Here is a 25,187-nt window from a genome sequence, read left to right on the forward strand (position 1 = left end):
AATTTCAATAAAACAAATGCACCTGGAATGAATTTATAAATCTATAGCTGCGCATATGATAAAGGTACACATGCTATTTAAATAATACAACCAGCGGAGTAAGAGTTCTTAGTTCCTAGTAATATTTTACTATTAAATAACGGCATTAATGTTCTAGCGCGAGCATTAAAATTACATTTAATTAATGGAACTCATACATAAAATCTCAGTAGAATGATCCAACACACAATACAATATAGAACAGAAGTGTAACCGCTTATAAAATATGCATAGGTACATAAATAAACAGCAAAACGGGCAAACATTTTGAATAGTTAACTGCCTTGGATTAGTAAGTATATATGTAGGTATTATATTTCATAGTTGTAAAGTAAATAAGGGAGTAAAAAGCGTATAAAGCAGGAAGACTCGAAAGAGTGAACAGTAACGGTAAATGGCATGTAAAGAACATTTTAAAAATATAACATCTCAACGTACACAGTAATTGTATTATTAGAGTATAAAAAATAACAAATACTTGTACATATTAAGGTATACGTATACATTTACAATGAGTGTAAGTCAGTCAGACGATACCGTTCTAGAAGTTAGAATTCAGTTATAAAGGAGATGATGCTATACAAAAGACAGGTCACGAAGCCTTTGCGTTTTTAGTTTTTGCGATCTGGGGCCTAACCAAGATGACAATCGTTTGCAGAAAACAAAACGAAACACTTATATTAGCGTTTCATATCGTTTGGCTAGGCCCCCTGTACCATCAGTTTGTCACTGACATAAACGCCGTCGAGAACGTAATTTACTTTCTATACATCTCGCTCGTACTCGTATATTAGTGCAAACGAGATGTATAGAAAGTAGATTACGTTTTCGATAGCGTAAATGTCAGTTTTGACACTGTCAGTGGCTCATGATACGGGCTCTGGTTTATTAATGAGGTTTTTTCCAAGTCTGTATATTCGTCAGTGATGGACATAGACATAAATATCAATTCGTACCTGACATTTTGTACAGAAACATAACACAAGTAGAAGCTAATATTACGATCGCGAAAACGCTAAACCACATACATTATAATGTAATATATCATTCCAGAAGTTCGAATCCTCCACGTCTTCTATCGTGTCTGATCGAAGCTGCAGTCGGATTGTTTACAACAAGCTAACTCTTATTATCTAGTTGGCAAAGTTATACCAGTTACATTAACTACGTATCTTATTAACTCTATATAATGCAATAGTGGGATAGAGCGAGACAACAGCGTAAACAAAAAATACTGATGTGCATAATAATCTCAGAGTACTACTTAGGTACTGACTGGTAGAGAATGCCTTATAGCATTCATTCCGCCTTTTGTTCGATTGTGTTTTCTTTTGTGCAATAAAGATTAAATAAACAAATAAATAAATAATAAACCTCATCCATTAAAAAGCTCCACAGAAATGGACACCGCTCAAATGTTGAGCGAGTTCAGAAGTTCTTGGGACCTAAAACTCTTCTAGAAATCAAGACTATTGATACTACGACTCCTAAAAACATATTGGTTACGTAACGAGAAACATGTTAATTGATGAATTAATATTTCGCAGTTACGAAATGGATAGCGGCTGAACTTGACTTCTTCCCTCTTTCATTACTGAGGAGCTCGACCACATCGCATTCTTTAGTGCGACGATCAAACATAACAAATGTGACCTAACGTTTTATTTTCTCAAGTTATTTTGATACATTGTAAAGGATACCATAAAAAGTCACAAATATATTCAATAAAAATGGAAATCTGAAAACTCGAAAAATATCAATTAGCCTGCTCTTCTAGATGGGTGTAACACGGTACTTTTTTAACTATCTACACTCTAAATATACATGATCAATAAAATACCCGAATTAAACGCGATAACTAATTTTAAACTTCAAAGGCAAGTGTTTCATTTTCGATCTTTGTCAGACGTATGCTACTGGCACCGTTTATAATACGCAGGGTTTCGACATAAACTGACCATACTTTGCATTTACCTAACAGTGATAAAATTGGGCACAAGTATATACACACTACCTATCATTATAACAATTTCAAATATAGTACATGAAGGCGATCAAGTAAAAGGTTTCCCTGTTTCTTTTCTATTTCTGCATACCGTATAAGTATAAAACTTTGCCCTTTAACATAACTTTGCGACGCGGTGGGCAAAGTTGTAACAAATAAATATGCTACATGAAATACCTTTTTGACTGGTTTCATAAAGTAGATTTTTTTAATTAAATATTTATATTTTTAAACTAGTTCAACTTTTTCGTTATGGCTATTAGTGTCAGTGTTACAAATGTAACAATTTAATCACCAAAACTTTAGCACGGAGCATCTGCCTGTCGTCATCGTTATTGTGAAGTGTGAAGTCACGAATGCTTAGACAGCGTATTGGAGAAAGGATTGTTATATTAAAGTGGTATTTAGTGGTAGACACGACTAAAATGTGTAATTATACCTTGTAGACACGTATGGTTTGAATTATAAGTATTCACTCGACTATAATTTACTAATTAAATAACTCGTTTCAATATTCTTCCACGTACATAGGTACCCAATCGAAACACCAAGGGCGTTAGTTACCACCACCCTATAAGCTGTGTATCGAAAGTGATTAATGAAATCTCATTATAGGATAAAACTACGAAACGGTGTAAATTTCATTGTATCTAAAAATATATCAAGTGTAAAGTAAAACAAGAATATGTATGTAGTATGAGCAGGTCTATTAACATCCGTTACTTGTATAATATCCGTGTATATTTGGCAGCTATTACGATACTCTAGATGCACAGAACGGAGAACGCATAAGTCGGAAACGATCGCGGGATCGAGTCTTAATGTTAATATTGCACTTGACTATTAATTTGTTACTCGGTGAGTCCATATTGTATCGAGTCGCTCTAAAAGACAAAAATAATAAACTAATAGGCACTTTAAAGGGTACAGAATATCAATTTCTTCAAATAATCCTATAATAACGTACAGTGGGACAATATGAACGCACCGCACCTTAACATCTATCAAACGTGAACATTATTGCGATTCGTTTAAGATAAGTAGAGACGGATACATTTGTATTTTATTATTATAAATATTTTATTGCTGAAACACGGGTAACGAAATGGAGGTATTCGTTACGAGACTTCACCGCGAAAAGGCTTCTTCTACGTCTATCTAAATTCTAATCATTTCCCTGTGAGCTGTCAAAAGTGACTAAATTCCGTGGCTCTAAATGGGTATGTGACCTAATAACGCGTTATGTCGAACAAAACGCAAAATGACTAAAATAGAAAAATAAATACCTAATGCAATAAATAACCGACGATGCGTTTGGAACAAAATTACGGCTGAAACTTGACATATTATATTGTTATAACTATTGCGTCAATAACGCTTAAACGAAGTACTCGAGTTATTTTCAGATTCAAATATAATTAACTGCAAGGACATTGAGATATTTGACAAGTCAGCGGTTCCGTAATTTTGAATTCCATAATCGCCGTACTCTCCAATAAATCTATATTTATTTTGTGACAAAGACTACTTCCGAATATTAGAATAATATAAAGTGACTATGTAATAACTCGATTTAAGTACATCGCGACTAAATTTAGTAGAAGCACCATAGAAACGTAAAAAGTACGCATAATTTACGTTAAAACAATCGAGACAAAGCCGAGACAATCCATGACATTTACGTTGAATTGAAATTGAGCCAATTAAAAGTTATCTTTTACGAAATCCTCAGTGTATTCAAAAATCTTGCCTCTCGATTTAATTTTCGAGTTTCGAATGGAAACTTGCACACCGATATTGAAGGGGGGGCAAAACCAAAACTAAATCTCTAAGCGACAGAATTGTGCATCTCAAACGATGGCTACAGCTGCTTAGTTCAAACCTACTCCAGGACTGATGACTGACAGTACTGTGGCTTTTTTATTTATATTAATACCTTGAAATCCGCCCAGGACAAGGCCACTACGATCTTAACAATTAATGACTGTTACTTAAAATAGTTAAAATTATTGCTAGCCGAACATTATCTTTCAAGTTACGATATTGGGAAGAAATTTTGGGGTCTTTATTTTTTGTAAGTCAATATATACCTATATACGATCGCCTATTTGTAGATGAAAATAATAAGGTAATACGATTAAGAGAGCTATATTAAAAATAGTTCCTTACGATGCGGAAAAATATTTTGTATATGAATTTCAAACAATATCAGTGGCAGCAATACTATAGTTTTATATTAAAGTCGAACGGTAGTCGTAAAATATACGTATCGGCTATCATATTAATTTCTAAGCAAAATGGAATGTTAATCTACAACCTACATTACTGACTGAGCGGTTAGTACGACTACAGTTTCCAAGCCATTATATTATATCGATCGAGCCGACCACTACGGCTCGCACGCTCGGGCGCTCACGTGTGCGGGCTATGCGGCGTGCGCAACGCTTCACGGCGACACATGCGTGCGCGGCATTACTTCATGTAAATCAATTGCACAATAAATAATAATTATACTTAGGTTATTACAGTTTTAATACCTGGATACGGAAGGTAATCTTTTTGTTTTAATCTAATTACTTCAAAAATGGCGTTCAATAATAAAGTGTATAATTGTTTAATGTATCTGCAATAAGAAATAATAATTCACTTACCGCATTAAACACAATCACTAACCAGAAATCATTGGAATAACCATCATAAGAATAATTTTCATAATTAACATTACTTTTGGAATAACTCTACAAATTACTAATCAAAGGAAGAACCATCGTAGAAACCTTATACCAAAAACGACAGTGAAAATATTTCAAAGCATGTTGTGCTTGCGATATGTATAGATATTACATTTGAACGTATATTATGAAACGCCTGGCACGGAATCGTGCGTCGGACGTGAACCAGTCGAACGGTGGGGCGGCGGGCGCGGGCCACCAGTTCGCCGACCGTCGAGCACTCGGCCGCACGTACCTCTACACTACGTTATTATCATCATATAAATGCAGGAACATAACGGACACCCCTCACTAGACACACTTCGGATACAGAATACACACCTCACCGTCACGACATACTCGCATATATTCTTAGCACGGAGCGAAATTAGTTAAACGGCTACCCGGCACGTGCCCGGGGCCGCCGCCGGGGCGCCGCGGCCATGCGAGCGCCCGCGGCCGCGGCGGGCGAGCCGAAAGAGAACGGTCCGCAATAAAACTACGAGATTACGAAATCGAAACAATATTGCCGTCGCCGAGACTCGACCGGAGACGGGATCCACTCGTACGTTCCTCTCCTTAGGCGATAATATCACAGATTCCTAACAAAAGTAAAGAGCCTCGGGGGCGGGGACGCCGGCGCGGGGCGCGGCGCGGCCGCGAGGGCGGAGACGGGGGCCGGGCGCGCGCCGGCCGCTCTAGCCCTCCGGCGGCCCGCACAGCCGCTCCAGCTCCAGCAGCTCCTGCGGGACCACAACCGCCAGCGTCTATATCAAACACCGACCCACAGACAAGACATCCTCTAGACTGAGCATAGTAACGCTACCCCCCTCTGCCACTTATACGGTAGTTTTACTCCATCTTCGAGTCAATCCCGTACCGTGATTGGTCCGTGTCTTTGAACGGACCAATCACGGCACGGGATTCGCTCACCTCGTCCCCCCGCACCCCCGTATTTTTGGCAGCATCGGTTTCATGAAATAATAGCTCTAAACTCCGTCTAGAGGATTCCTAGTCTATGCACCGACCTGACCGACGCCCGCCCGCTCGCCGCCGTCGCCGACCGCCGCACCCTGGCTACATTCAAAATATGTATGGCAGTCGGCGTCGACGCCGGTCGGCGGAGCTCTCGGGTTACAATATGGAACGGCGCACCGTCACATTGCGTAAGGTTTAGGCTGGGCCAGTGAACTAGAGATGGAAATACGGCCGGGAGGGGTGGGTACCTGGTCGCGATGGCGCTGCAGCTCGTTGCGCAGGCGCTCGTGCGCGCGCGCCAGGGCCTCGCGGCGCGCGGCGTACGCCTGCTCCAGCTGCGAGCACTCCGCCACGCCGCGCTCCACCGACTGCAACGAACATTCAAATGCACTCGTCACAGACAATCCAACCTAGCATAGTCGCGCTACCCCCTCTGCCACACATACGGTAGCGTTACTCCATCTTCGAGTCAATCCCGTGCCGTGATTGGTCAGTGTCTTTGAACGAACCAATCACGGCACGGGATTCGCTCACCTCGTCCCCCCGCACCCCCGTATTTTTGGCAGCATCGGTTTCATGAAAGAATTGGCCTAAGCTCAGTCTAGAGGTTGGATTGTCAGTGGCACTCTTACATCAACAGTCTTCGATTGACGTCGGCGTCAGAGCCCGCTCGCGACTACGATCTACGGACGTCGTACGCGACGCCGCTAGTTATTTGAGTCACACGAATTTATCGCCAAAAAACCGCTTCCGTAGACCTCACAGTCGCCCAAAGCTTGGTATAGTGTATAGGCCTCGCCATTTAGAAAGTGCCCAGCGGCCCCGCACGCAACAATATGTCGTTTTAGAATTCCCATCTCCATACTTTTTGTACCTTTTTGTGCGATTCTGTTGACGCTCTTCAAACGACGAGCTCTATACTAAACAGTCGAAAAAACTGCTTTTTATTAAAAAGTTTCAATGCGGAAATTAAGATAGGAGCACAGTAAATAAATATAGTCGTTTAAATGGGATTCGTGCATCTAGCCCGCAAGGGCTGCAAGCTTATGACTTATGAGTAATAATAAGAATAATTATGACAAATAACATCCAGGGGCCGATTGCATAACAAACTACAACTAATATTACAAGCGGAACTCCTTATTTAATAAGTGAAATTATAAAAGGAGTTCCGCTTGTAATATTAGTTGTAGTTTGTTATGCAATCGGCCCCAGGTCTCCATGTCTTTTTAGTAAAAATATTATGTGCGCATTATGCACTTCTAACTTATGTATCATGTATGACTGTATGTGTTCTGAATAAATAATAAAAAATAAAAAATAACATACCTGCGAGTGAATCTCCCGCTTTATCCGAAGAATCTCGTCCTTGTCCCGGTTCGTTTTCTTGGCGAGCGCCTTGACTTCCTTGTTGCGGTCGTTGGCGAGCCGGCTGAGGACCTCCTTCTTTTCCGCGTCCAGCATGTCCTGTAAAAATGTTATAAAACCATATTTTAATTCCGTATTTTTTATAAATACAAGACAAATATTTAGTATGTCATTGACAGATAGCTGACCAAGATGGTAATGCTTTGGATTCCTCCGAAAACGGTGCCGTCATATTACGGCCGCTATATAGCGTTGATTGACGTCACTAGAACGTTGTCTATGTAAACAAGATGGCGCGGTTTCCTAGACGGCGTTACGTTACGTTGATTGTCAACGTAACGTAAGATGACGGCCGTCATGACGGTGTCGATAGTTTCGTGAACGTTTTATTAGATAGCGGTGACGCCATTTTGAATAAATGACACGAGATTTGAATAAATGATTCCGTACTACGATTATTTTCCTCTTCTGATGATATTTCATCCTCCAAGTAAATTATAGATGATCAAGCAAATCTTGTCAGCAGGAAAAGGCGCGAAATTCAAATTTTCTATGGACGTTATCCCTTCGCCCTTACATTTTTCAAATTTGCCGCTTTGAACTTGGTGGCTGACGGTGTGTTATGACGCCGTGGTACTTTCCACATGTCGTCACCGTAAAGATGGCCGTCTTTGCGGCCGCTATATGACGGCCGTCATATGACGGCACCGTTTTCGGAGGAATCCAAAGCTTAACTGCCTCCTAGCGTAATCGTGACCGGTCCCGGGTTCGTCGTGTGACATGTACTCACAGTGAGCGCCCGCATCTGCCGCTGCTGGTCCAGCATGACGTGCTTGTCGAGCGCCGCGTAGATGGCGTGGTGGTAGCGCAACCGGAGCTCCCGCTCGGCGGCGACGGTTGCCGTGTGACATGTACTCACAGTGAGCGCCCGCATCTGCCGCTGCTGGTCCAGCATGACGTGCTTGTCGAGCGCCGCGTAGATGGCGTGGTGGTAGCGCAGCCGGAGCTCCCGCTCGGCGGCGACGGTTGCCGTGTGACGTGTACTCACAGTGAGCGCCCGCATCTGCCGCTGCTGGTCCAGCATGACGTGCTTGTCGAGCGCCGCGTAGATGGCGTGGTGGTAGCGCAGCCGGAGCTCCCGCTCGGCGGCGACGGTTGCCGTGTGACGTGTACTCACAGTGAGCGCCCGCATCTGCCGCTGCTGGTCCAGCATGACGTGCTTGTCGAGCGCCGCGTAGATGGCGTGGTGGTAGCGCAGCCGGAGCTCCCGCTCGGCGGCGACGGTTGTCGTGTGACGTGTACTCACAGTGAGCGCCCGCATCTGCCGCTGCTGGTCCAGCATGACGTGCTTGTCGAGCGCCGCGTAGATGGCGTGGTGGTAGCGCAGCCGGAGCTCCCGCTCGGCGGCGACGGTTGTCGTGTGACGTGTACTCACAGTGAGCGCCCGCATCTGCCGCTGCTGGTCCAGCATGACGTGCTTGTCGAGCGCCGCGTAGATGGCGTGGTGGTAGCGCAGCCGGAGCTCGCGCTCGGCGGCGACGGTTGTCGTGTGACATGTACTCACAGTGAGCGCCCGCATCTGCCGCTGCTGGTCCAGCATGACGTGCTTGTCGAGCGCCGCGTAGATGGCGTGGTGGTAGCGCAGCCGGAGCTCGCGCTCGGCGGCGACGGTTGTCGTGTGACATGTACTCACAGTGAGCGCCCGCATCTGCCGCTGCTGGTCCAGCATGACGTGCTTGTCGAGCGCCGCGTAGATGGCGTGGTGGTAGCGCAGCCGGAGCTCCCGCTCGGCGGCGACGGTTGTCGTGTGACGTGTACTCACAGTGAGCGCCCGCATCTGCCGCTGCTGGTCCAGCATGACGTGCTTGTCGAGCGCCGCGTAGATGGCGTGGTGGTAGCGCAGCCGGAGCTCCCGCTCGGCGGCGACGGTTGTCGTGTGACGTGTACTCACAGTGAGCGCCCGCATCTGCCGCTGCTGGTCCAGCATGACGTGCTTGTCGAGCGCCGCGTAGATGGCGTGGTGGTAGCGCAGCCGGAGCTCGCGCTCGGCGGCGACGGTTGTCGTGTGACATGTACTCACAGTGAGCGCCCGCATCTGCCGCTGCTGGTCCAGCATGACGTGCTTGTCGAGCGCCGCGTAGATGGCGTGGTGGTAGCGCAGCCGGAGCTCGCGCTCGGCGGCGACGGCCTCAGCGCTACCCGGCGCACCTGCGCCTGCACATTCGTCGCTCGAGCTCGCCTCGCCGATGCTGTCGATAAATTTAGATTACATTATTAGGTGTTTTATTAAGTGCTTTTTAGGGTTCCGTACCCAAAGGGTCCCGTATTACTAAGACTCCGCTGTCCGTCCGTCCGTCCGTCCGTCTGTCACCAGGCTGTATCTCACGAACCGTGATAGCTAGACAGTTGAAATTTTCACAGATGATGTATTTCTGTTGCCGCTATAACAACAAATACTAAAAACAGAATAAAATAAAGATTTAAGTGGGGCTCCCATACAACAAACGTGATTTTTGACCGAAGTTAAGCAACGTCGGGCGGGGTCAGTACTTGGATGGGTGACCGTTTTTTTTGCTTGTTTTTTTGTTGATCGTGCGGAACCCTCCGTGCGCGAGTCCGACTCGCACTTGGCCGGTTTTTTTGCTTGTTTTGCTCTATTTTTTGTTGCGCGAGTCCGACTCGCACTTGGCCGGTTTTTCTTTGCGTTAAATACGTTTGCATAGAGTATAAAAAGTGTGTAAACTCACATATTCTTGGATGAAAGCTTCTTGACTAGCTTGGTGCTAACGTACGCCGACAGCGGACGCCTCTCCTTGTCGAACTTGCGCCGCAGCGCGTCGAGCTTGCGCGCCAGCTCCGAGCGCTTCTCCTTCACCACCTTGAGCGACAACAGCGCGTCCAGCGTTTCCGATACCGGCTCCTCCGCGCCGCCATTCGATTTGCATTCTGGTGTTTCTACAAATGATAATTGGTGTCATCAAATCAGATCATATCAACACTATAATATAAGACCTAACGAAGCGTAAGTGCCTTTTTAATTATTTGTGGAATGAAAAGTAAAATTGACATAAATAACACAGTAATAGGTACAGTAATAATTTAAAAATTCTAATTGTAATTAGTAATTTATTCTACAAGTAAACCTCAGAAGGGCTATGATGGCCGTCTGTTTATCATTTGTCACCATGCCTGTCACGTTCTAATAAGTATGTAAGTGCGAAAGTGATGCATGACGTGACAGGTGATAAAAACACGACCATGATACCGCTACAGGACCTCTTTACAGCTTCGTCGCGCTTATATTTCACATTATAAGAACATTCTGATTTGAAAAGGTCACAATAAAGCTGTAATGTCGTGATCTATAAAAGGCAGGCGGCGGTGATTATTTATTTATTTATTTTTATTCTTAAGGAGTACCAACAGCTACAATAGTTATTTGTACAACAAGAGATCAAAGTTTGATATTTCTTCGAGTGCTTATTTTGAGTCCCGTGCAAGCGAAAGATTCTATAGTAGATTCACGAGCGTAGCGAGTGAATCTAATTTAGAATCTTGAGCGTAGTAAGGGACTCAAAAGCGCACGAGATGTAAATAACTTTGATCTCGTGTAGTTCACAAAACTTTTCACCTCAGCAGTGAGAACATATTAGACAACCTGAAAAATGTAATCCTCCTTCATCACTTACCTATTCACTCATGCTTTCTTAAGATATACTAACAATTAAGTTGAATTACCACAATCAAACACAAAAACAAAACGTAGTAAATTTCAGTTAAATAGGTAATATATGGAAACAACGACCATCAATTGATTGACACTTCAATCGACAACTTTGTTTTGTAAAAAAAAAACATTGTAAGATACGGTCCGAATTGCGGATACTTACTATTTGTAAACTATAGTAGAGATTCTTAAAACTATAATTATTTATTTTACGTGATATTCTGTGTATTTTTTGAGTTCATTATCTTAATCGTACAATAAATAACGTAAAATATAATGTTTTTATCAGTTTTTATGAAATCTTAAATTTTATTTTAATTAATTAATTATTAAGAATCCATACTCGTATGTATTTTGGAACGATGCGTTCTGACGTTTTTCGGGGGTCTATTATAAACCGTCAATGTACCGTTGAATATAGTTTGAACTTTTTTTTGTCTCTTTCTTTTTGCTAAAGACGCGAAAGGGACAGAGATAATAGAATCCAAGTATTTCGAAATTGTATTAGACCCCGCATGTTGAAATGACATTTGAATATTAAGGTCACTTGAATGTCATTTTGTCTCACTCAGTGAGCAAAATGCGATTTTGCTCACTGTTTTTAAGTAGCAAAGTACCCTTGTTCGAGCTGCTGAGGTGAAAAAATATTATACAGATTTAGGTAACAATACAAAGCAAAGGTACTCACAGATAGAAATGGAATGGAATGGATTATGTCGTCACATATTCTCTGAAAAATCAAGTACTTTAGAAAAATAATTCGTGTACCATAAAACTATGATGCACTGGTATAACCTGGTATTAATCTTCCTCGCGTTGTCCCGGCAATTTGCCACGGCTCATGGGAGCCTGGGGTCCGCTTGGCAACTAATCCCAGTAATTGGCGTGGGCACTAGTTTTTACGAAAGCGACTACCATCTGACCTTCCAACCAAGAGGGTAAACTAGGCCCGTATTGGGATTAGTCCGGTTTCCTCACGATGTTTTCCTTCACCGAAAAGCGACTGGTAAATATCAAATGATATTTCGTACATAAGTTCCGAAAAACTCATTGTTACGAGCCAGGGTTCGAACCTGCGACCTCCGGATTGCAAGTCGCACGCTGTTACCGCTAGGCCACCAGCGCTTTTTTTTTGTACTGGTATAACCTGGTATTGTAGAATTATAATGAATGTGATAATTATAAATGACTGGTGACGTACCCTCGGGCGCGTCCTTGGGCTCGGCCGGCGGCGGCGGCGGCTCGGCGGCCGGCTCGGGGGCGCTCGGCCGCTGCGGGCTGCCGTCCATCGTCAGCTGCGACTTCACCTGGTATACCGATTACATTGATTTTGAGTATAATTACATGGACACACCTCATTCGGTTCTCGTATGCTATTTTATTTTTACTATCATTGTTTTAATTAGGTATACAGGATTTTGACTCTTGGAGACCCTATACATCTCTAAGAATAATTTGATTAACTACTATATATTGTAATCTTTTAGTTAGGATGACACTTAGAGACATTTACATCTCTAAATAATTTTAGATTATAGTTTTTGTATCTTTGTGTTTTTTTTTTCAATACTATTGTTATTGCGTTTTTTGTAATTCGACATTTAGAGGCATTATACATCTCTATGTTAGTTTGATTTGATATTTACGGCTTAGTTGTATTTTATAATTATTGATGTGTTTTTTTTTGCTGTATGTAAATTCCATATTGACGTGTAAAAGTGCCCTTGTGGCCTATTTGCTGAATAAATGTTGATATTTGATATTGTAACCCAATATTTGCCCTTACGCCGCGTGGTCCGATCGGCTTGTCCGATCAATCGGACTACGAATATTTTTTTTCCTGTTGGCTCGATTGATCGGACGATAAGTACTTATTGTAGTCTTGTAGTCCTACTATCGGACTAACGGGATTTTAAAAGTTCATCTAGTTCGATCGATCGAGCCACGAGACTTTGTAAAATCCTCTTAATACGATTACACAAATTTTTTTCTTCCTGATGGTTCGACCGATCCGTTCGTGGTGAATTTTATACATAACCCGGCTGTGTTTAATAAAACTTACACGATTACCAATAATCCTAATTAGTATAGTGACACGGACCATGTAGATCATTGATATGTGTTACATTGGTATTGAATTTTCATCAAATAAATTAGAGTTCATTATGTACGAGTATTTAAGATTGACCTCAGAGTCGCGAGTTCGAATTTCGCCCGAGGCAGTGATTTTTCCCACTTTTTATTTATTTATAAGCTTTGTGGTACAGTTTGCAGAAAATAAATAAGTTTTAAGTCAAATATCAATTGTGACGTCCCTCCGACTGTAAGTATAAACCTATAAACATTCTCTCTTGTGGATCATGCCACCGCATGATTTGCATCGACACGCCGGCAGCGGCAGCCGCATACACAAAGTGTAAAAGGCATAATTGGCTACTTTCCTACTAGTCAAATCAGCTTCTTTTTTAAACCTGTCAAAACGATTTGCTAATCTAATACCTTTAAACGAGCAATTCTTGCATATTTATTTATTTATTTATATGTATATATATTTCGGAGATCTCGGGAACGGCTCTAACGATTTCGATGAAATTTGCTATATGGGGGTTTTTGGGGGTGAAAAATCGATCTAGCTAGGTTTTATCTCTGGGAAAATGCGCATTTTCGAGTTTTTACATGTTTTCCGAGCGAAGCTCGGTCTCCCAGATATTATGGAGTTTATATGAAAACATGTGTAGTGACGTCACGGTCAACTCACCTACTTTTTATATTTCAATCCAATTTAGAAAATTTGTTTAAAAATAACTGCTATCTATGTTTTTCTAATAATTATCCGGTGTTTTATTTCGTGCACAGTTTGAAATAATTTATTTCAAGTAGAGGAAAGTACCCAATTAAAATAAGTATAGTTACAGGAGGGTAGGTGCTGGGGCGGCGCGGCTCGTCGGTGCCGTCGGTGAGCACGGCCAGCTGGTGCTCGCGCTTGTCCAGCTCGCTCTGGTACTTGATGGGGTTGGCCAGCGCCTCCGCCAGCTCCGACAGCTTGTCCGGCACGTAGTCCTGCAAGTATACGAAAAATGCTACAAATCTCGCAAAATTACAAAAAGACCAGGCAAGTGCAAGTGCCATTATAAACATCTGCTTTCATCGCAATTATCTACTCGCAGACGTCTATGGCGACACCTTCACACTATCACTGCAAAGTATATGCAGTGTAAATATGTCGAATATATTCAGACATTAAATTTTATTAGACAGAGGAACAGACAGCAGGCTGTGTGCTACCACACAGCCCACCACTCACCTTGACAACCATCAGCAGGAACAGGCTGGCGGGTAGCGGCAGGCCCAGCTCGGTGCGCAGGTTGACGTGCCGGTAGCACACAGCCCACCACTCACCTTGACAACCACCAGCAGGAACAGGCTGGCGGGTAGCGGCAGGCCCAGCTCGGTGCGCAGGTTGACGTGCCGGTAGCACACAGCCCACCACTCACCTTGACAACCACCAGCAGGAACAGGCTGGCGGGTAGCGGCAGGCCCAGCTCGGTGCGCAGGTTGACGTGCCGGTAGCACACAGCCCACCACTCACCTTGACCACCACCAGCAGGAACAGGCTGGCGGGTAGCGGCAGGCCCAGCTCGGTGCGCAGGTTGACGTGCCGGTAGCACACAGCCCACCACTCACCTTGACAACCATCAGCAGGAACAGGCTGGCGGGTAGCGGCAGGCCCAGCTCGGTGCGCAGGTTGACGTGCCGGTAGCACACAGCCTACCACTCACCTTGACAACCACCAGCAGGAACAGGCTGGCGGGTAGCGGCAGGCCCAGCTCGGTGCGCAGGTTGACGTGCCGGTAGCACACAGCCCACCACTCACCTTGACAACCACCAGCAGGAACAGGCTGGCGGGTAGCGGCAGGCCCAGCTCGGTGCGCAGGTTGACGTGCCGGTAGCACACAGCCCACCACTCACCTTGACAACCACCAGCAGGAACAGGCTGGCGGGTAGCGGCAGGCCCAGCTCGGTGCGCAGGTTGACGTGCCGGTAGCACACAGCCCACCACTCACCTTGACCACCACCAGCAGGAACAGGCTGGCGGGTAGCGGCAGGCCCAGCTCGGTGCGCAGGTTGACGTGCCGGTAGCACACAGCCCACCACTCACCTTGACCACCACCAGCAGGAACAGGCTGGCGGGTAGCGGCAGGCCCAGCTCGGTGCGCAGGTTGACGTGCCGGTAGCACACAGCCCACCACTCACCTTGACCACCACCAGCAGGAACAGGCTGGCGGGTAGCGGCAGGCCCAGCTCGGTGCGCAGGTTGACGTGCCGGTAGCACACAGCCCCCACTCACCTTGACCACCACCAGCAGGAACAGGCTGGCGGGTAGCGGCAGGCCCAGCTCGGTGCGCAGGTTGACGTGCCGGTAGCACACAGCCCACCACTCACCTTGACCACCACCAGCAGGAACAGGCTGGCGGGTAGCGGCAGGCCCAGCTCGGTGCGCAGGTTGACGTGCCGGTAGCACACAGCCCCCACTCACCTTGACCACCACCAGCAGGAACAGGCTGGCGGGTAGCGGCAGGCCCAGCTCGGTGCGCAGGTTGACGTGCCGGTAGCACACAGCCCCCACTCACCTTGACCACCACCAGCAGGAACAGGCTGGCGGGTAGCGGCAGGCCCAGCTCGGTGCGCAGGTTGACGTGCCGGTAGCACACAGCCCACCACTCACCTTGACCACCACCAGCAGGAACAGGCTGGCGGGTAGCGGCAGGCCCAGCTCGGTGCGCAGGTTGACGTGCCGGTAGCACACAGCCCCCACTCACCTTGACCACCACCAGCAGGAACAGGCTGGCGGGTAGCGGCAGGCCCAGCTCGGTGCGCAGGTTGACATGCCGGTAACCCGGACAAAGCCCCACCACGGGCAGCACGCGGTGTCCGAGTAGTCGCCCGCTTTCCTCGTGCGCCGCGATCCGGATCATCGCCAGCTCCGGCAACACCACCTGGCAATACATCGGTTATATCATTTACATGGTTCAAACCGTCTGAATTTGTCAACATAAAGTATTAAACGGAAATTCAACAAGATATCAAAAACATATTGCAACTCCACGGCCCGTGAGATCGGATCGGTCCAGCGCGATTCTTGCTCGTCTCTCATAGCGTGCAGATGTGAAACATAGGAAGTGCAGATGTGAAACATAGGAAGTGCAGATGTGAAACATAGGAAGTGCAGATGTGAAACATAGGAAGTGCAGATGTGAAACATAGGAAGTGCAGATGTGAAACATAGGAAGTGCAGATGTGAAACATAGGAAGTGCAGATGTGAAACATAGGAAGTGCAGATGTGAAACATAGGAAGTGCAGATGTGAAACATAGGAAGTGCAGATGTGAAACATAGGAAGTGCAGATGTGAAACATAGGAAGTGCAGATGTGAAACATAGGAAGTGCAGATGTGAAACATAGGAAGTGCAGATGTGAAACATAGTAAAGAGGTGTGAAAGAAACATGGTGAAGGCATGGTGTTTTAACACTACATGCCGAGCGCGGATGATATGATCTGTAACAGATCGCCCGATGTCAGATCTCGTTCATCGAAGACCACTTCGACCTCTTAAACCCTATCCTCGTACAAACGGCCGTTAATCAATGCACCACAGGCAATTTTTACGTGACAAGGGTCAACTGGGAATACCTTTTTGAAGACAAACGGCTCCTCCCCATAGACAGGGTTGATGCCGTTGTTGGGCGCGACCCTGGTGCGGAACTTCTTGCGCACCGTGTCGGCGGGCAGGCCGAACATGTCCACCTCCACGTAGGTGCCGCAGCGCTTGTCCGTGAGCAGCTGGCCCGACAGCACGGTCACGGCCAGCGAGCCCGCGATGATGCCGTCCACGGTGCTCTCCGCGAACGGGTCCAGGCGACGGTCCTAAAACAAACGATGGTTACGGCTGTATCAATACTCTACTTGCCATGTAAATGAACCCATTGAAACGAACGAATAGGGTATTATACTGCATTTAAAATAAATTATTTCACATAATGCATGAAATAAAGCACCAGATAAATATTAGAAAAACATATACAGGGTGGATTATCTTTTTGGGTCAGTGAGGGCAGCTACCAGATCCCGTGCTGCTACGAGAAAACGGTCTTAGAAGACCTTCCCTCGATTTCAAATTAATGAAGATTGGCTTTTACAGATTTTGAAAAAAACATACAGGTTGCGAGAAAAGGGTCATTTTTGACAAACTTCTTTTTTTATGCCAATCGATCCCGTTCCTATTAAGAATCAAAAGCTTGTATGGAACCAAAAAAAAAATTCCGGCTAGAAAAGCCACAAATCGAGGAAAACTTTTCCCATACAATTTGTATGAAAATGAAAACTTTTATTTTTCACATGCTATTTTTGTATGCCAATCGATTCCATTCCTATCCAGTATCAATAGTTTCCTTGGGGTCAACTTACGGTAATGTACTAAAAAGCCACAAATTAAAAAAACTTTTTCCATACATTTACTATGGAGAAAACGTGAAATTTAATTCACATTTTTCTATCTGCCCAATCAGTCCTGTTACATTTAAGGATCATAATACTGTATGAAGACATTGCTGTAAGACTGATGGGCGAGATAGAAAATTGTGACACCAAATTGAAACACCAACCCGAAGCAAATATTTATTAAATGTAAAATATCAAACAAAATCAAACCAAATCAAATCCAAATGAATAATATTAAATATTTATCAAGATCATCATTTAAAAGTCAATTCTACCAGCAAACATAAGAAAACAAATAAAAATTTGCATTTGATTACTTTGCCTCACGTGTGAATAAAATGCAACTTTGCTATCGGTTTTTGAAGTGCAAAGTAAGCCTTTCCGAGCTGGTGTGGTGAAAATAATATATCACCTTCCTGTTGTATTTAAAAAAAAATTAAACCATTTATAATGATGAACTGTGTCTAAGTATACCTATATATAGCCGTTTATAATCTTTATTTAGGTTGGATATTATTTTCTGATTTTTTTACTGATTTGCTCAGAAAATAAGCCTTATATTTAAAGCTATTCAGGGTTAGTAATAGCATAAATGAAATAGTTACCTTTCGCCGCATAAACTCCGGTTTGAGCAGGTAGCCACAGCGGCGGTTGTACTCGAAGGTGCCCAGGTTGAGCTGCATCGCCAGGTCCAGCGTCTGGTAGTTCAGCGCCACCAGCTGGCAGCCCGCGTTCCAGAACACCTGGGAAGTAACACATATTTTTATTTATTAAATACATTTACACGGCATAACAGCATGTGCCAATGCACCGCGTAATAAGACTTACAAGAATTACAGGTTAACAAATACAACAAATATATACAGGGTGACATTTGAGTCGTGATCAGTAATATGTTTTTCTAACTCCATAAACAGTGAGCAATTTAATGCCCCTACTCTTACTAAAATCAGACAAGATTTTTTTTATTTTCTTGTTTTATTTTTGTCATTTATTTTACTTTTACAAGTGGCAATGTGGTATTTAAACAGCTTTGTAAGATATTTCAAATGAAAAATTAAGTAAATTTTATTTCTAACTGGGACAAATGACAAAATTGATGTCAATGACAGTTCCGATTCAAAGAGGCGATTCAATTTACTAATTTAAATATCTTAATAAGCCGTTGTAATATCCTAAATCCACTTATAAAAGTAAAATAAATGACAAAAAATTAAAAAAATCTTGTCTGATTTTAGTAAGAGTAGGGGCATTAAATTGCTCGTTGTTTATGGAGTTAGAAAAACATATTACTGATCACGACTCAAATGTCACCCTGTCCTGTATAAAGTAAAACAGATACTAACGCCGTTATTCATAAACGTCTGCTAACTTAATCGCTCATGATCATCGTTTGTCCGTCTCTATGTCATAACGACAGATAGGGACAAACGATGATCACCAACTGATTAAGTTAGCAGCCGTTTATGAATAACGCCATTAGTCATTACAAGTCAAATGCATGTATAATATGTATGAAACCGTGAGCCAGCTACATCATGAAGATTTGCAATAAAACCAAGGTCATCGATATTGGTACTTAGTACTTGAGTGCAAGAGAAAAGCAGACGAACGCAGCAACAGAAGGCCTAGAACGAGCTGGAAGGCGTTATTATTCGCGTCTCCCTACGTTGTACTTGGAAAACACAAAATACGCGAAATATGTAAGCGATCAGACCTTCGGTATAATATTTTTAACTTGTGTATACTTCACAACCAACCTGCATTGCTAGAAGTAGCGGTGGTTTATTCCCTGATCCATATAAGACAGGTTTACCTAGTTTAGGGCTCAGGACACTATTCCTAGGCTGTCTAACAATAGAATACTTACTCCTAAAAATGTAATACCCTTCTACTATATAATAAGCTGCATTTTTGATGCCTAAATAAATCATTTTCATTTTTTCATACTTTCAGAGAGAGGCGGTTATCACACTGGATGCGATTCGCACGTCGCTCCGATGTGCGAGCGGGATATATAGCGTTGTCTCACTCAAACATCGGAATCGCATTCAGTGTGATACACGCCAGAGATGAATTTGCGCGCTACGTACAAAAATCTTAACTGACTTAACAAGCGCAATTTTGTACCATTGAATAATGCGAAAGATGGTTTTATTTTGTATCAGTGATATATTATAAATAATACTAATGACAAGTTACAAGTAGCTTTCAAAACGTATTTGTATAAATAAATATCTTTATGTTATATAAGTATGATAATGCAAACATATTTAGGCAACTTGACGTGTAACTAAATATTATAAGTAAATACATGTCTATGTCTTTACCTGTGGCATGAAATTGGAGGAATCGAAACGCGTGCCAGCGGGGTAGACTCGCGACAGTTGGTGTTTGTTATAGTTCACGAACTCGATCGGTCGCTCTTTCAGGAGAGCTGTTGCTTGCTTCTCATCGAATGACGACATCTCGTAGAAACGACCTTTTTCTGTAAACAAATAAGCGCTATAAATGTCCGAACTTAAATCAGTGTTTATGTTATGGGTGTTTATAAATGTTCGTTGTCATAAAGAAGTTAACCTTCTGTAAAGTACGTATACAAATCTTTCGTTACGCGCACACAACACATAATGAGCTGTTGAAAACAGAGCAATGGATTTCCTATTTGCCGCTTACCGTTTTCACTCTTGTATGTATTCGTTGCCGGGTCCGGTTTATGTACAATTCACATCAAACGGGTAAAGTAGGTGCGTGAGTTTCTGGAGTTAAACGAATTTGAAATACGCGCTCGCGCGAATGTATGTGCCTTTAATTCTAGTAGGGAGCGGCCACATAATGGTGTGAAAAGGAGCTCTCGTAATTGTGATGGGTTCCTGTGTAAGTAACGGCCACTTGCACCATCCCACTAACCCGGTGTTAACCGTTTAAACCTGGAATTACCATGGTTACAAGAACAATTTGACACTGGGTTAACGGTTTAATCGCTTAGGCCCACTTGCACCATCCCACTAACCCGGGGTTAAACCGTTAACCCAGTGTCAAATTGTACTGGTAACCATGGTAACTCAGGGTTTAACCGGTTAACCCCTGGTTAGTGGAATGGTGCAAGTGGCTCTTAACCTCTGGAGCGCCCCAAAATTAGCGTAGTATGGAACTCCTATACTAGTTACTAGCACACGTGTATTGTTAGGGCCCTCCACGGGTTAATTGGTTAGTGCGATGGTGCGAGTGGCTCTAAGTAGTGTAAGTAGAAAGGCATGCTCACTGTCGGCGCTCTCGAAGGAGCTGAAGTGCACGGGCTGCACGTAGTTGACGAGCGCGGAGATCTCGGCGCCGGCGTGCGTCTCGCGCGGCTCCTCGCCGCCGCCGTCCGCGCCGCCCGCCTCCTCCTCGCCCGACGAGCTCTCCGACTCCGACGACGATGACGACTCTTTCGAGCTCTGACGCACGAGCTGCGCCCAAACATCTAACATTAAGAGCCAACAGGAGCTAAGGGCCACCCCACATCTAGCGTCTTTCGAGCGTCGGCGTCTACAACTCTATGGCCGAACGTCGACGCGACGTCGACGCAACGTCGACGCAACGTCATTTTCCATAGCGCTGACCAGACGCCGACGCTCGAAAGACGCTAGATGTGGGGTGGCCCTAAGATTTAAATATTTTAGGTAAATATACCCGTCTCGCTAACGGAAGCGGCTCCTAAAACTAGTGCGATAAGGACAAGGCGAAAAAGCCTGCGTAAAAATCTCAAAAATCGAGGTTTCGTACTCGACTGTTTCCTCCTCCAAAACTTAACCAATCGTAACCAAATTTGGAAATCTAAATGATTATGACATTATCTGTGTCGGACCGTTTTGCTTTTTTGACTAATTGATGTCAGTTTTGAATAGCACGCCTCTCATTGCGGCATAGTCAATTAGGCCATTTTGGCCATTTTTGCAGGGCTCTAGCGCCTTAAAAAACAAAAATATCAAAAAAAGCAAAACGGTCCGACACAGATATTGACAATATTAATCTGTGTTGAAAAAATCATTGCTCTAACTTCAAAACCCACGGAGGAAACAGTCGAGTACGTTTGTATGGAGAAATGACCACTCCTGTTGGCTCTTAACACTCATTCCGACTCATTTGTTTTTTTTTTCCAGCCAAAAAGTTTGATTTTTTTTTTTGCCGGTAAACACTTTATATAATTTTATGATATGAATTTTTCAAAATGTCAGATACACCAAAATTACATTAATTATATAAAACAGATCATAATTACACACTACATTTCTAAAAATTACATAACACAAAAAAACACGAGTCAAAAACAAAGCAGTCGGCAATCAGTCAAAAATCCCACCCCGCGTCATCCCAGGCGCAAAGGTGCCCAAAACGCACGCCGCATTACCGCGCTGAATCGCGATGGACAACCTCTGCACCAGGAATGACCCGGAGCGGGGATCCAGAAGGGCTATGATGGCCGTCTGTTTATCATTTGTCACCATGCCTGTCACGTTCTAACAAGTATGTAAGTGCGAAAGTGATGCATGACGTGACAGGTGATAAAAACACGACCATGATACCGCTACAGGCCTCTATGTCGCAAACGGTTCCCAACCTCCTTAAAAAACTCTAGCCTCTAAGCACCAACAGCCAGCCGTTTCGACCGCCAGAGGCACAAACAAGACATAGCCGTCCAATTCCAATTCCGACTTCGATACTATTTTTTTAATCGTTTACAATGAAGTACTTTGTTCATTTTTGGTAACGAAACTCTGCAGGCTTCCAGCAAAATAAATTCCTCTCGAATGTGAAGTGAGCTCTCCGATTTTTAATTTTAACCGTGGCGCGGCCCGGCGAGCTCTTTCCATTAGTGCGTACTTTCACAGCAAAATCATTTTATACTTAAATGTAGGATATATATTATTTTGTACAGAAATATTAGTCGTTAATAAGATAAGTTTTCAGCGAAATGTGTACAGTTTATAATATAGCAGTTTTTTTTGTAAAATATAATTTTAGTTTATTTTATATGTTGTTTTATTATTTCATTTCACTGATCCCTATTGGGTAAAAGCCTCCTCGAGTCCCTTCCATTGTTCTCTGTCTGTAGCTAGTTTCATCCAATTTTTTCCCGTTTTTTCAACTATTTGAACTATGTCGTCTGACCAGCGCTTTTGTGGCCTACCCTTGTATCTTTTTCCTGGTGGTCCTGTCCATTCAGTCACAATTTTAGATAAGTTAGAGATAGAAAATATGTACGAGAAAACTGAGTGTTTACTTGTGTTATATGTAGGTATGTATATAATGTTGCAGGTACATACACTTCCGTGAGACACGTCTCCGTTGCCCTGCACGGGGGGCTCGGGCCTGGCCTCGCTCTCCTCGGACGCCAAGGAGTCCTCTTTCTTGTGGTGGTGGTGGTGTTTCTTTTTGTTCTTAATTATAATCTTATTACGAAGCAGCAATGGTGGCGGTAGTTCTCCTCCTAAAATAGCATTTTACAAATATAATTTAAATGAGTCATTTTTATCGTCAAGTAGTATATATATCACTATAGTGCTACCGTATAGCAATTATAGAATGTTATCACTTTTGAAAGTAAGCTATAATTCCCGTGCTTTAACATTACAAATCAAAGGCCTCTTTGAAACCAAGGTATGAGTGGTATGACTAATTAAACCAACTTTTTTTCTTATAACGGTATGAAAAAAATACTTCTGTCGTTTTATGTAACCCCAACCCGTTTTGCAGAAGTATCACGGTCGAATCTTCAAAGAACAATTTACGCGTAGCAGAGCAGGAACTAGTATTTGCATTTACTGACCTATTTAAAAATCCTATACAGTGTGGATAGTTTGATACTGGATAGCACAGTATTATCATTCCTACATCATATTATATGACACTACAAAACTTTACCACTAGGAAGATAAATGTTTTTATAAACTAGCACAAAATAACTATTAAAATTCTCACGACTTTGTCTCATTTCATAAAAGTTAATCTCGCGGTATTACAAGAATTAATTCTAAAAACGTCGCTTTAAAATAATACCTATCCGTAGTTGTCCTCGATTCAGACGGGCTTAATAAAGTCCGTGTTTATACAGCAAACATTCTGAATTTCATGGAAAATTAAAACGACAATTGATGACGGACATTTTGAATTTTCCAGTTGTTAAATGAAGTTCGGTTTAAAATAGAAAAATGAAAATTGTTGCTTAATTATATAGTGTAAATTAACCTATAAATTATAACCGCCATCAAACATAAGATACATTCCCACGTATTTAGAACCTCGTTAATGGTTTAACAAGGTTCTAAATGATCTAATACCTACAAATAAGACGCGGCGCATCAAAACGAATTGATCTAATGTGGCTATAAAATCGAATGTAAATTTACATGTATGATTAGAGTTGTGCTTCGCAATACTCCTGGGCCAGTGAAGGGAAATCAGAATTTAATTAACATTTCTAAGATTTCATCCCCTTGTATATACTCAAAAATATATCGTCCTACGAACTGGCGTCAATATCATAAAACGTTTTAAATTTCCCCTTGCTGACTATTCATAATATATGACTGAGTATACCACGAACGGTAAGGTACACGATGAAACCGCTAGGAAAGAAGTACCGCGTAAACAGGTAAACAAACGACGCCCCTCAAGAGCTTCAGAAAAAAAAACATAAAATCTCATTAGTGAGATTGATCCGCAGCGCGAATAAATCAGCGCATAAAGGAACTATTTCAATAGCGCGGTGCAATCGACGCGGAAACTTTCCTCAATGCGAAATTCTTCAACGTCAAACTATACACGGTAAACCTACATGACTGTATCGCGTATCATAAAAAAGTCGAAAGAAAATTGTTTAATATTGAAATGCATCTCAATTAAAAATTAATTTGAAAATACTTATCGTTAAACACTTTTATGACTTATTTGTGTGTCATTTAGTTTGATCAAAAGTATTTTAAAATAGAGAATATGTAGGTATTTTATGGGTAGAAAGACAACATTGGAATGCATCGGTAATCGAGTTTATGTTTGTACACTCAGCTTCAAATGTAGCTAACCTCAAGAAAAACATCGTGCTCATTGGTGTTGAGAAACTACAAGGTGATCCACTCAAACTATTTCAAACATGTCGAAATGGTACTTAAAGAAAAATAATACGGGTAGGGTCTGTGCGGAAAGATAAGAGTCTTAGAATGTATGGGCTTCCCTACATTTCACGACTCTTCTCTATCCGCGCAGACTCTATTAACAAAGTAGTAAATAACGACAAAATGAATGAATGATGCGATATTTTTGCGATTGACTGCGCAGTCGTCCCGATAAATTTGTGTCTAACTGTCACGAGGCGTTATGTGACAAGGATCAGGCGTAAAATATTTTACTGCGTAGGTACTACTTACTACAAACGACATAAGCTTTCAAGATAAGACTGCTGCTCGTAAAAATATCTCCATTAATTCCAATAAATTAGAAGTACATTAGGTAATGTAGATATTCGTGCGTTCAGAATTTTAGTCAATGCAATTTTTAAATAAAGTAAATCGCTGGTTGTACTACTTTAACCAATCCAATACCGACTTTTCAAGCGTAGTCATTTCAATTAGATATTCATTATCTAACTTGTATATATATAAGAATATAAAAAACGAACTTTATTTAGCCTTTTCAGTATATTTTAAGTAAAATATGTATTATATAAAATTAGCACAGTTGGGATGAAGCTGTCAGATCTCAAAAGATGAGAAGGTTTAAGAGGAAAGAGGACGATCTAGGTATTCTCTATACAAATGTAGTCCTCATTTTTCTCCCTGGATATTGACTTTATGGAAAATTACAGAATTACTAGCCCGC

At 42.8% G+C, this 25,187-nt stretch overlaps 1 protein-coding gene across 1 annotated transcript in view; it reads right to left on the bottom strand.

The window, feature by feature from the left end:
• Nucleotides 1–5,178: 5,178 nt before the first annotated feature.
• The window catches only part of LOC134649138 (1-phosphatidylinositol 4,5-bisphosphate phosphodiesterase classes I and II-like), a 76,939-nt gene continuing 56,930 nt past the window's right edge, over nt 5,179–25,187 (bottom strand). Inside the window, exons 9-21 of the mRNA XM_063503884.1 lie at nt 22,637–22,800; nt 20,593–20,779; nt 19,658–19,815; nt 17,933–18,070; nt 16,521–16,754; nt 15,649–15,825; nt 13,742–13,888; nt 12,030–12,135; nt 9,849–10,056; nt 7,892–9,350; nt 7,063–7,200; nt 5,982–6,101; nt 5,179–5,498 (exon numbers count right to left, since the gene is read on the bottom strand). Of these exons, the coding sequence (XP_063359954.1) occupies nt 5,454–5,498; nt 5,982–6,101; nt 7,063–7,200; nt 7,892–9,350; nt 9,849–10,056; nt 12,030–12,135; nt 13,742–13,888; nt 15,649–15,825; nt 16,521–16,754; nt 17,933–18,070; nt 19,658–19,815; nt 20,593–20,779; nt 22,637–22,800 (3,281 nt within the window). The 3' untranslated portion in view covers nt 5,179–5,453. The remainder of the gene's footprint in view (nt 5,499–5,981; nt 6,102–7,062; nt 7,201–7,891; nt 9,351–9,848; nt 10,057–12,029; nt 12,136–13,741; nt 13,889–15,648; nt 15,826–16,520; nt 16,755–17,932; nt 18,071–19,657; nt 19,816–20,592; nt 20,780–22,636; nt 22,801–25,187) is intronic.

This window comes from Cydia amplana, chromosome 1 (genome assembly GCF_948474715.1).
Source record: "Cydia amplana chromosome 1, ilCydAmpl1.1, whole genome shotgun sequence".
Lineage (NCBI taxonomy): Eukaryota > Metazoa > Arthropoda > Insecta > Lepidoptera > Tortricidae > Cydia > Cydia amplana.